The sequence below is a fragment of the Medicago sativa genome, chromosome 7 (assembly GCF_051527215.1).
Source record: "Medicago sativa cultivar Bolivia chromosome 7, Bolivia_mono, whole genome shotgun sequence".
Lineage (NCBI taxonomy): Eukaryota > Viridiplantae > Streptophyta > Magnoliopsida > Fabales > Fabaceae > Medicago > Medicago sativa.
Genome location: NC_140755.1, coordinates 31,864,153 through 31,877,678, shown reverse-complemented (window position 1 = coordinate 31,877,678; position 13,526 = coordinate 31,864,153). Strand labels below are relative to the sequence as shown.

The following is a 13,526-nucleotide window of genomic DNA, read 5'->3' as shown; positions in this document are numbered from 1 at the left end:
AAAAAATATATAAAATAAATAAATATTTAAAAGAAATCTCACATTAAATTTTTAGAGTTTTATCATATTGATTTTCTCATATAGGAACATCAAAATTTCTTTCAAAAGATATCATCAACACATAAAATCCACAAGAGATGCTGTACAAATATTTAACGGATTATTGCATATAAAATAAACAATATATAATAAAAATATTACATTAATATTGATAATTTTTATTTGATATTTTTAAACATTTCACAATGTTAACAATATAATTGTTTTAATATAATCACCTTAATGTTAGGCCAACTCGTACGTGCATTTTACATTACAACAACCAAATTGATAGATTTCCACTTCAATTACAATAATTAGATCAATAAGAGAATTGGATAAACTTTCAAAATGTTTAGGCAATGGGGATGTGGAGAAAAGACCACAACAGTTGTTATACAGAACCAAACGTTAGATATCTATCATCCCCAGCATTTAATTAAACTACAATGTCATTCATACGTGCATAAAGTTGGCCTCACTGCAATTTCCTTGATAGCTTAATAAACACACATGGACCATATTACACAACCAAACAACAATACAAGCTAGTTTCTACTCTATTCACAGCTAAAAACTAGTTGTATAATTTATTGACGATGTCCTTCTGGCAGAGGAACCACTGTGTGGAAGGGCACTGTCCTTTGAGGTAGAGACCCGTCTTCTTCGTCATCATCAAATTCCAACACATAACTGTTCCAATCACCATAGAGTAAGCAATCATAAGATAGTTATCTCTTTTCTTATCATGTTTCTAAGAGTAATTTCATAATTTCATTCTTCAAAAATTAGCCGAGGGATACATCAGTTCCTGAAAATGTAAAAAATCTATCCTGATATGTAAAATTCTTAAGTTAGTCATATTGATCCCTAGACTTTGGGCACATTAGCATCTGAGAAGTTTTAATTAGTAAGATTCTACAATTTCTTTATAAAGTGATGGCACATAATTTTATCAGTCTAACTTGGAAACTTATATGACCCTAATGACATCCTACTTCAATTGTCTTTATGTTAATGTCGACAACATCATTCCAAGGTAAGAGCTAGCTCGTGTTTCCTTCTATAAATTTATAGAGATTCGGTAAATCATCTTAAAGCATCAACCAATTAATTCCTAATCACTAAAGAATAAAAGAAAATATGTGTGAATTCAACACTTTTCCATTTGATGTCATGTGAGGAATGATATTTAGAACTAAAAATGGGTTCGATCAAGCCTAAAGAAATTATACTTACTCATCTGTCTTCCTCTGCACAATAGTGATATGATAGAGATCAGCACAAAACATGCACAACACAAAAATTGGTTAGTATCATGTTGGAGTCATCGAACTTACATGTGGCATGGATTAATAATAATAGGCTACAAATTCATGGAAGCGAGGAAAAATTAATAAGTGATCGCACCCTATGAAGGGAAATAGAGAATTATTACCCTGCGATGGCCTTGAACAACTGTTGCTTTATAAAGTGCAGTAGTTCCTGGATAAACTGCCAAGACATGTTTTCCAGGTGGAAAATCTTGGGCACTTGATGGATCATTACTCTTAGGGAAAGGAATGATATGTCCCATTGGAAGCTTGTACTGTCTGAATGCAGCAGAAATAACCGAAAAAATAAGCACAAGCCATTCAAATGTAGTAACAATATTTCACAATTTCCCAACTGTTCAACACAATAAAATCCAAGTAGAATGGACGAAATAAAAGGATGTTTCGGATGCAATTTGTGATTAAAAAGTATAACTCAGTTTTAGGAAGGATAATTTCGCTCCACAACTATATGATCCGTAATGTTGTATGAAACTGGAAGATAAAATAGTATATTCTGATGATTTGATAATTTTGCCATTATGCAATTAATGTTGTGATTGTATATTGATTAATCATTATTTCAAAGTCCAAATTATAGAGTGTGCATGGTGTAGTTTTTAGCCACAGTTTCACCATCTCATGCCTCTATTTTTTCTCATTCAACAAAAAGTAATTTCTATATTGTTGAAATGAAAATATCTAAATTGGTGGACACACAAGACATGATATGGTTAAGTATGAAAGTATTAAAGAGAAAGTCAGGGCAACATCTACCATTGAAAATATGGTAGAGTCTTGCCTTCGGTGGCTTTCGCATGCAGAGAGAAGACATGTAGATGCACCAATAATAAGTCAAAATTGAGGATAGTACAATAAAACAATAGACCTAACGTCAAGTGTTTTGGTTGATTCATGTGACTAAACTCCAACTACTGCGAAATGCTTATAATTGTGGTGGAAAGAAATATTGATGCAAAACTTAAGCAGAAACTAAAGCAAGGCAAAGCAACAACACAACCGTTGTAAACTATTAAATAAAATAAATTTCTAAATAGGTTTACCTTTGGCCACTGCTATCTTCATCATCACCAGGTTCCTCATCAAGTACTTCAAATCTGTAAAATCATTTAATAGATGAATTAATAGAATAACGACAAAACATTCATGTCCAAACAGCTACTATTGTTCCATCAGTAATGACAAATCATACACGAGCAACGACAACTTACACAATGAACAAACCGGAGCAACTCAAACAATTGGTAAAGTAACAAATTCATTTAGTTAGTCACCCATGCATACTGGGTCCTGAGGAGAGTTTGTGATTGTCCTTGTTAGAATTGAGAATAGCCAAATTCAATCCCAAAAGCCAGCTCAAATAGTTTAAAAATATGGACCGCAGCCGTAATTGCGGTTGCCATACAACAATTTCAGAAATATTATTGGTAAGGATTGACCGAGTCTTTAGAAATATTACTTTCACCAATAAGGTATCAGAGTCAAAGTAGTCTTGCCATATATGGGATCAATCAGAGATTGCCGAAGTCTTTATTATGTGTCTTCACTTAATAGCTTAAGCTTTTGAGATAGTTGGTTCATGATATGGTATGAAGCCTCTACAACCAAGTTATCCGAGTTTCAATTCTTGATACCTCAATCTTTATATTAATAATTTGAATTTCGTCAAAATTAATCTATGCATTGTTCACCCTTAAAGCCTAAAGGGTTCATACATGGGAAGAATGTTAGAGAAGTAAAATAACATTTTTCACGTGTCTCAATCAGAGCTCCCAATTTGGGAGACTCTGCTTCCATGTTAAACCTCTACCCGCCTTCATTGCGCCCACCTTGGACTGCAGAAGGCAAACCTACAGCTAGTTACTAGTGTTGAATTAGGCCTAGCCAAATTCTAAGACTGGCATGTCATCCAAACCACGTATAGACTTGTTACAACATGATTCGCAATATAATACTCTGCATTATAATACCTAATCACTTCAAAGTATCAATTGGTATGAGCTGTACTGACTTTTCCTAATGTTAGCACTAGTTACACCCAAAACTGCTAGTTTGAGATCTTACACTCTTACCCTAAGTCCCCTAGTAGATAAATAGAGCAAGGAAGATAGGTGTCAATTCCCAAATTAATGTGAAAATGAATGTGGACAGATTTTATCTATAACTTGAATGAAATAATTGAATATATTTTTTTTTGGACAAACAAATAATTAATTGAATATTTATACACAGAATCTATACTTACTCCTTTAATTCCTTATCAAAATGAATCACTTTTACAACAAACCATTCGTCCTTATCAGCATTACGTGGCGTGACCCTAGCTGCTACCTGAAAAGTGTGAAGCCAAAACATATTAAATAATGTGATAGAACTCCAGACGCTTCATCTAAGAATATTAGAAACAAGTGTCCTGAGAAAGTGAAAGTTAATAACAGAAAGAAAATAAATATTATCAGAAGAGTGCCACCTCTGTTGATTTTATGATTTATCCAGAACATTTTAAATCTATAACAGAATCGCACTAACTAAATAACATCTTAGTTAACAAACTACAACAGATTATCTAATAGCCTTGTAAGCTTAAATTAACATAACAGAATCAGTTTAAGAGACACAGGTTTAAAAGCAATGTACTACGCACACATGCAATATACACTGATTTGTATTTTACTAAACTTAAAGGGAAATACATGCCTGTTCACCCTTAAGACTGGCACAAGCCTCAAGTTGATTTCGCATACTCGGAGTTAACCTTGAAATGTCTGACTCTGTTTTCACTCGTTTCCTTTTCTGCTCATTGCCTTCTGTAACAGAAGAACTGTTAGCTAGACAGTAGACAAAAACTAACATCTAATTGGAACCCGAGTCACATTAATGCAATTACATTCATAGATAAACGTTAACAAAAAATGATAGCTCAATAAACTTATTAGCCTCGACAAAAGTATCTCATAAACCACTCCCACATGTATTTTGATATTTATATGATATGCCTGATTGCTGCAAAACGTCATAACTACATTGTCGGAGAAGCATTGTATCACCATAAATTTAAAAAAAAAAAAAATGAGTGTTGGAGAAAGTGTTGAAAAGAGAGTGTTCCTAGCACACCACACCACTATTTCTAAAAAAAATTAAATTTTTCTCTGAATCTTAAAATTCAATACAGTTACCGATGACAAATCAAAATTCTCTTGGTCGTTCAATATCTGAAAACCAATTTAATAAATTTTTTAATTATATCGACAAATTCTATTTGTTTATAAGCTTAAGAAGATATAAGGCAATAATATTCAAGTGAAAGTCAGATTTAAGACAAACCTAATCTTCTTCGTGGTTGTCCTTGCGGTCCCGGCGGAAGCAAGACGTCAAGTTGGCTTATCAACATAGTGGAAAGACTGGTAACCAAAAACAAAATGAAGAATTATATATGTTGTATATAAGAGTTACTCTAATCTTAATGTTGAGATTTCACATCGAATAAAGATATGGCCTAAACAATTCTTATAAGGCTTGTGTAATTCATTCTTATCTAACAAAGGGGTTTTATGAATCTGAGTTAGACCCAGGCACAATTCGAAGAGTTGATAAGTTTATCTGGGTAATTTTTAAAATGTGTGAAAGAAAATTAAATGCTTAAGAGGTACAGAATAGATGTACTTTGCTTCATTGTCTGAAAGATCTTTTGCTTGAGTATACAACATTTTCAGCTTTGCTAGTGAGTTATCTCCAGGCTTCTCAACCACTTCAGGAGCTACATCGAAATAAGAACAAATAAACAACAATTACAAAGACATAAATACATTATAAGAGAAAAACCGAATATTGATCATCATTCTAGAATATTGAAACAAGCAGAGATACTCCTATCTAACAAGTTCCCAATGATATACTAGCTCAGATCTTTAACATTCAAAGTTCATATGCCAAATATCGAAAGCTTATAGCAAGTGATATTTAAAGTTTAACTAATAATACGTAATAATATTCAGTGCATGATTTTCTTTTCTTAAATTCACTAAAATCACATAAAGCATTGTCAATTTCATGTTTTCAATAAGTTTCCCAAAATTCCTTTATGGAAGCTGACGAAATAAACATTTGGTTTCCATCACAAATTGGGTATTTCATGAATTACCCCTTCGAGGAAGCATGCAAGCACTAAATACAACTAAAGAAAAGTACGTATTGCCGAAATGCAGATTATTGAAGACTCAAAAGAACAAAGTTATTATTTTATTCGTCCACAAGATAAAGGGTGGAAACATTTCCTTTCAACATCAATATGCTTTCCTTTTCAATATATTTCTTCATTTTTTTCCAACAGGTTGCTTATTTCAGTTATATTTGAGTTATATTTCTGTTAACTAGCCTTCCTCAACTGTAAATGAAAATAAAATGATAAAGCACATTTTCGTCCTGTTACTTAACTCGGATATAAAACTTCCACACATACCAACGAAACAAGGAAAATTCATAATTGCCCAACTCTAATCCTGACTAAATCTGTTCACAAGCACCATTTTACAAAACATCCCGTGACCGCAATTGTGGCTCTGACCTCAAGATTTTTGATGCGTCCACGACCAAGACGCGGTCACGATTAGCCATATGGGAACATATGATTCCCCGCAATATCAATGAGAATAAAATGATAAAGCATGTTTTCGTCTAGTTACTTAAATCAAATATAAAACTTCAACACATACAAATGAACACAGAATCGAATATAAAACTTCAACACATACCAACGAAAACAAGGAAAATTCATAATTGCTGAACTCTAATCCTGACTAAAGCTGACCACTTTTCACAAGCAGCAATTTAGAAAATAGTCTACAACTGCGACTGTGGCTGCAACATCAAAGATCTTTGATGCATCCACAACCGAAACACAATCGCATTCGCAATTAGTCGCATTTGACCATGATTCTCCACAATAACAATGAAAATAAATTGATAAAGCATGTTTTCGTCCTGTTACTTAACTCGAATATAAAACTTCCACACATAACAGAGAAAACGAGGAAAATTCATAATTTTCCACCTCTAATCCTGATTAAAGCTGTCCACTTTTTACACGCAGCATTTTAAAAAACATTCTGCAACCTCAATTTTGGCTCTGACATCAAGATTTTTGATGCGTCCATAACCGAAACGCGATCACAAACAGCAATATTTGATCAGGATTTTCTACAATATAAATGAAAATAAAATAATAAAGCACATTTTCGTCCTGCTACTTATTTTGAATATTAAATTTCAACACATACCAACGAAAACAAGGAAAATTCATAATTGCTGAACTATAACCATGAGTTGATATGCCCATTTTTCAGTTATCACAAGCATCATTCCAAAAAAAAAAAAAACAGCACGCCACCACAATTTTGGTTGTGACATCAAGATCTTTGATGCATCCACAACCGAAACGCGATCGCGATTAGCTATAGTTGACCACAATTTTCCACAATATATTATCAGTAATGGCAACACAGCCACAATTGAAAACCTTGTTCACAAACTCATGACTCGTGAGTATAACAAATTGCCAAAAAAATTGTCCGTAGACAAAATGGTAACCACCACCTGAAACTCATACACAGAATTGCGACATCCCAAATTCAATATCGGCAGTGTCAGTTGAGCTAAGTCCTATGAACACATACTGCCATTTTAAATTTAAACATCATGGATGTACGTAATAGTAATCAATGTGCAACCACAAAACTTAGTGTCTGTTTGGATAAACAACTTATTTACCAACCCACTTGGGTTGGTCTGGTGGTATTGGCCTGGGATCTAGGAGTGTGATCCTCCTCGAAGTCTCAGTTTGATTCTCTCCGATGCCAATCTGGGTGGACTAATTTAGCTTCTTAAAAAAAAAAAAAAAACAACTTATTTACCGCATATAGCACAAACGCTTACCATGATAAGCACTTGTGTATGAGCTACATAAGCTATCATGTCGAACTTATGAAAATATGTTGAAAAATATCACGAGTTGTTTTAAAAAAATCTCTTAAACAGTCTCACAAAACTTATATCAGTAGATAACCTCAGATAAGTCAATCCAAACATGCGAGTGTAAATTAATGAACCTCGCAACACTAAATCATGATTTTTTTTAATTATTTTATTTTAAATAAATTATACGAAATTTAAAAATCAATCAATGTTTAAGAAATTTAAAAACTGCAAGTGAACTTAATTAAAAATCACAACCCAAACATCATTTAAAACATACAAATTATTTCCCAAAATAAAATAAAATAAAAAATCACCAAACACAATCAATCAATAGAGATTATATATTATATTATATTCATTAAAAATAACTAATTATCCAAATTTCATTACAATTAGGATGAATCATTTAATAAAATAAGAGAGAGAAAGTGAGTAACTAACTGGTTTGAAGCTTTTTGTGAAGCTTATTGATTTCAGAGAGAACATCTTCCTGATCTTTCCTTAACCGATCCAATTCCTTTGAATTCTCCAAAATTGAAACAATGTCTGGTGAAGAAGACGACATCGTTTTGATTTGATTCAATTCAATTCAAATTTCTTCGATTTTTCAATTTCTTCTTTTCGATCCGAAATCGGAAACTAAATAGGAACTGTTGTTTCCTAATTTAATTTTTTCCTAATTTAATTCTTTTTTTTTTTTTTTGTTTAGGCGCACTTTACTATTTCGTTTTGTTCCGTGTTTTTTGTTTTTCTTTTAATTTTAAATTTCGAATTGGGATTTAAACTAAGCATCTGATAATAGGAGTAATTGTTGAGTTTTTGAGGAAATAGTACTATGCGACGTCGTTTCATGTTAGTTCGTTTTTCATCACTTTATCCAAACTAAAATTCCGGGTAAAACTATTCTAGTGAAAATTTTGACATTTTTCACAATCTATGGGTCTAATATCGTTGACTACAAAAAATCTAAGGCCCCTCAAAACAATAAACATAAAATCTAAGTATTCAATAGGATAAATCTTTAGGATTTGGTTTCTTTCTCTAGATCATCAATTGAAAGAATCTTTAGGATCATTTTTTAACAAGTTTATAATTTTAAATTTTTTTTATTTATAGTCAAATCAAGATTAGAACAAAAGTATAGGATAATCTTGTCATAAATTTTATTGCCTGCTTCTTAATCACGATCCAGACCCTAGAACAAATTATTTTTATAAAAAGATAATGTTTACACAAACTTTAAAAGAAGTAAACGGATATGACGCTCAGTGCATTTAGAGTGTAACATTGCAGATGTTTTTTCTTCTTTTGCTAGATCAGGTGTATATTATGAACAATTGAACCACTAGCTGGTGTATCTATGATCATACTTCCCGACATAAAAGACACTTCAAGGTCCAATCTTTTCATACAATCAAGGGATATAAAAGAATGTGTAGCTCCAATATCAATAATTGTAATCAAAGGGACATCATTAATGAAACAAGTACCTCAAATCAAGTTGTCGGAACTAGAGATATCTGCTCCACTCAAAGCAAACACATTCCTTTCAGATTGTGCCTTCTTTGGCTTTTGACATTGTGTACTAATATGACCCTTAAAATTGATATTCGAAAAGCTTTCGATACATTGGATTAGAAGAATTTCCTTTTGCGTGTGCTACATCAATTCATTTTCTCCCCTTTATGGTGCAATTGGATTTCCTCCATTCTTCAATCAGCTCGTTTATCAATTTTGATTAATGATAAGGCGGTAGGATTTTTCCCTTGTTCCAGAGGGGTTCGACAAGGTGACCCTTTGTCTCCTTTATTATTCTTTTTGGCGGAGGAGGTGTTGAGTAGTGCTATTTCCTTGGCGACTTTGGCCAGTAAATTAAAATCGATGTCGTACTGCATGGGGTGTCCCTCCCGACTCATCTTCTCTATGCGGATGACATCCTTCTTTTCTGTGCTAGTTCAGATGTGTTAATGCTCAAATGAAATTAGTGGTTATGTGATTAATTCATCATGTGTGTTATGATGCGTTCTGCTGACAAGTGGCTAATTAAATAAACAATAGTTTAAGATATTCAAAGGGCAAGGATAAAATTTCAATTTTAAAATGAATTGTTTCAACCAGAAATTTGAAAGCAGCAATTACAAGGTGAATTGCCAATGAATGTTTTGTATGTGAACATTCAAGGAATTCAAATCACCTGATTTTTATTTACTAGATCAAATAAATATCATATACGTCACCGAAATTTTTCTTAAGACTTCGCAAACATAAATGGTTCTAACTCTCTTTGAGTAGAAATCGAAACACAAACACACGCTGCGCACCAACCACTAGTGCTAGACCCAATGATAAAATGGTTCTAATCTAACTCATTCATTTAATGCCTGTAACATGCTTGTAAAATTGGTGTTGCTGGGTCAGTGAAAGTGCCATTGAGTATACGATCAGCAACCCAATGGTTAGCAGCTTCAGCATAGTGAACACCATCCCAACTCACATACATTGATGGTTTTTCACAAGATGTACCATACACATCTTTCCCATTTGCTGTTCCTAAATTCCCACACCATATATGTGTATCATTCACATGATAGCCACAACAGATCTTCATTGGATCCACAAATCCTGAAAATAAAAGTAAAATATCATTAGCATGTGAGATAAATCTACAAAAAATGTGTATATGGTCTGCAACATCTAAGTTTTCGAGTGGACCGCACCATCTTAGATTTTGGGTTGGGACTAACTCAATACAACAAAACCGGTTTATAGAGTGAGGGATGCTTCCTTCTTATAAATTCGCTTTCAGGCCTTATATTGGAGACTGCATCAGACACATTTGACTACATTCTCTTTTTGCAATATCAAGAATCGCGGCCCAACCACGATTTAAAACTTTGGTTTTATATGATATAAGAACCTAGTAGATGAAATGATTCATGTCAATAATGAACAAGTTACCTTCATTTTTTGTATTGCTGATTAGTCCATATTTTGCAGCATAAACATCTACATATGTAATTGCAGCCTCAGGAAGTTCTGTTCTCAGCTTGACAACTCTGTCCTTAAGCTTCTTGTTGAATTCAACAGCCATCGTATTTTGATCCTTTACGCATCCGTACGGGTCAAAATAGCCAGCTGGTACATCGTGCTTGTAAAATAGGTTCACCGGCAAACATCCAATGGGGCCGGTGTTGTGTATCCAAAATGACCTCCCTCCTTGTTCGTATATATTCTGCAATGAAGTTCATGTGTCAGATTTCAAAACCATTCCAGTGAGGGTTTTAAAGAATGGTCTGTGAGTGCGACATCACGATTTTCGTTGTCTCCTCTACTACACTTTGACCGCTACCGAGGCCACACAATGCATTTGACTGCGATTTCCTGATTACTCGTTTGATTATATTAGGTTTCAGTTTGATCACTTTAATTTCATTTTGTTTTTAAGTTTTTCATTTCATTTTGACCACTTTTATTACAAATGTTAGAGACTTAGTCCTTTCTATAAGTTTTCCGAAAAGGAGACCAGATTGGAACTAAAAAAACTTAAGAGCCAAAGTGAAACCCAAACATAACCTAAGTGATGAAAGTGTAATTTAACCTTTCTATCAGTATTCTATTGGAACATTGGTAGAGAGTAGAGACACACAAGTGCTACTTACTTTGACTGCAGAGGCTAACTGGTTAACTATATCCGGCATGGTTTCACGAATTTGGTCAAAATTCATCTTCCTAAACCCAACGGAGAGATCATTTTGACCAATATCGAACGTGTAGAGTGCCTTAGCGAACTCCTCGGGCACAGGAAGCTTGTTTCTTTCAAGTGAATTGTTGGCTAAAATTTTCAAACAAACAAAGACCAACCACATTAAATTAAAGGAATGATTATAAGATATAAAATAAAATAAACTTTGTGGAATCATAGCAGTGTCCAATTCACCTTCTTGGTAAAGTTGCTTGGTTCTTGCTTTGAACTGATTGAACTGCACAATTTGAATATCAAGAGAGAATGGACTTATTCCATATTGAAATATTGTCTCATTCTGCTTCCTAATGGTTGATCCACCAGTTGCAAAATTCGCCCCATGTCTATAATTGGTTCCAAGTGAATTCAAATAAGCACTTAAATATGGCAACTTTAGCTTCTCAGCTGCACAATTTGAATACAAAGCTTAATTAAGTCCACACAGCAAAAGCCAGTCTAAACATAACGCCCCGGCTCATTTTACTTAGTAGTTAGGTTCTGCGCTTAACGACATCCATAACCATATACTTCTAGTTTATCGATATTTCAACGATCAGTTTCAGGACTGGTTATTAAACTCTACAATCAGTCTAGTTTCCTTACAACTTCTTGGCCAACAAGGTATTAAACTTATACCTCAATTTATATCAGACCGGATTTCAGATATCGAGTTTAAGAAAATAACAGTTCACATAGCATAAGCATATGATTATATATCTTGTAAGTATTTACATATAGCTATCGCCATAAAATAGACAATGTCAAATCCAATTGTATTATATAAATTATAAGCTGTTTTCATAAACTAGAAAGATTATGAAAATATACTTGAAAATTTAGTTGCAGTTTTGGTCCCTTATTCTCACAATTTTGCAGAATTGATCCCTCTATTTTAAAATTTGACAGTTTAGATCTCTCCATCAAATATTTTGTCTAAATTATGACGATATAACATGTTTTAAATGAAATGTCATATCATTGATGTTGATCTTTCCCATCATCAAATAATCTACCATGTCACTTAAAACATATCGCATCACGATTTTTATTTAGTTAAAAAAATATGGAGGGCCCAAAATTGTCATATTTATAACAGGGAGACCAAATCTGATAATGGCGAAAATATGAAGACCAAAACTGCATTTAAGCCAAACTTAAAATAGCTTATGGTTATGTCATAACTCATAAATTATTTCTAACAAATTACTTATGTTCATAGATAAATTCAAATAGTTCAATCTAAATGCCTCATAAGTATTTAATTTTCAGCTTACATATTGTCAAAAAGTTGTAAAAAAAAAAAAAAAAAAAAAAAAAAAACAGTTTACCTATAAAATCAAGAATGACACGACCATCACTGTCTCTACCAAAAGGTTTGTGGAAAAAGCCTTGACCATATGGTGAAGGAATTGGAACAAATGCAGCTGATATGCCACCAGTGTCTGAGTTTGAGTCTCCAAAGTTGTATATTGCAGGAAAAGCACAAGAGGGTGAAGAGTCTTTGAGTTCAACACACTTCACAAAAGATAGGAAGAAGAAGAAGAACAACACAACAAACACTACACTTAATAACCCCATTTTCAAAGTAGGTAGTGTAGTGTTACTATCTTGAGAGAAAGGTTATATAGATATAGATAGAGATCCGAAACAGAAAGTTTATTATAAGATAGAGAAAATATATTATCCTGATTTTTGGGCAAATCTTTGTGTTATTATTATGTGGAAGATATTTTATGACTCATGTCACACTTTTAAAAAAAAAAATTCTTTTTCTTTTGACAAACTTTAAGACTGTTTTGGTTTACAGTTGTAAGAATGTACTTATCTGTTGCAAAATGATTACTCCCTCTTCAGTAGTTTTAGAGGGAAATGTTTCATATGACATATATAACCTTTTCACACTTATTATTTAATTGTTTTTTATTTGAGCAATGATATTTGTTTAACCATTTAATGACAATTTTATGGCAACATTTTTTTTTATTTTATTCGTCGAAAACAACGGAGAGAGAAAAAGAAAGAGATAATAAAAATATAATTTGAATATGAGAGAGAAGGTTGAGCAAAAGTTGTCACAATATAATTGTATAAATATTATTTCTCTTTTTTATTTTTGGTTGGATAAATCAACTAAAAAGGTTAAGTTGGTGGATGTCAAATGTGTGTGTGTAAATTACTCAAAAAAAAAAAAAAGAGTGTATGTAAATTATCCTTATTTATTAATTTTGTTACGTCTGTAGCAACTTAACCTAATTTTTTCCCGCTCAATTGCTTTATTAGGTTTGCAATTATTTAACCTAACAAATTCCATCTAAAATAATGCATTGCACACCAATTTCATTCCTATCCGGTTGCCTTTTTTTTTTGAAGAAAATATTTTCTACGATATCAATGATCACGTATGATCCTTCTATTTTATACTTTTTTTTTTGGTCAAG

The 13,526-nt window shown here is 32.7% G+C and overlaps 2 protein-coding genes across 3 annotated transcripts; both read right to left on the bottom strand.

Annotated features, from left to right (window-relative positions):
- Window positions 1-356: 356 nt before the first annotated feature.
- LOC146905646 (SAGA-associated factor 29 homolog B-like) lies at window positions 357-8,115 on the bottom strand. 2 transcript variants are annotated; one of them, XM_085722857.1, is made up of 9 exons: window positions 7,788-8,115; window positions 5,037-5,130; window positions 4,698-4,774; window positions 4,067-4,180; window positions 3,619-3,700; window positions 2,417-2,470; window positions 1,478-1,631; window positions 1,279-1,292; window positions 357-732 (listed from the first exon to the last, which is right to left on the bottom strand). In XM_085722857.1, exons 1-9 carry the CDS (start codon window positions 7,909-7,911, stop codon window positions 630-632), a joined length of 816 nt encoding a protein of 271 aa, XP_085578983.1. In that variant the 5' UTR covers window positions 7,912-8,115; the 3' UTR covers window positions 357-629. The 2 variants fall into 2 exon arrangements, with proteins under 2 accessions (XP_085578983.1, XP_085578984.1); XM_085722858.1 differs by having other exon boundaries at window positions 4,067-4,177; window positions 7,788-8,046.
- Window positions 8,116-9,413: 1,298 nt separating this feature from the next.
- Window positions 9,414-12,684, bottom strand: LOC146905645 (GDSL-like Lipase/Acylhydrolase superfamily protein). Its single transcript, XM_085722855.1, has 5 exons — window positions 12,417-12,684; window positions 11,284-11,493; window positions 11,006-11,178; window positions 10,305-10,578; window positions 9,414-9,968 (listed from the first exon to the last, which is right to left on the bottom strand). The coding sequence occupies exons 1-5, from the start codon at window positions 12,664-12,666 to the stop codon at window positions 9,721-9,723; spliced, it is 1,155 nt and encodes a 384-aa protein (XP_085578981.1). The 5' UTR covers window positions 12,667-12,684; the 3' UTR covers window positions 9,414-9,720.
- Window positions 12,685-13,526: the final 842 nt, after the last annotated feature.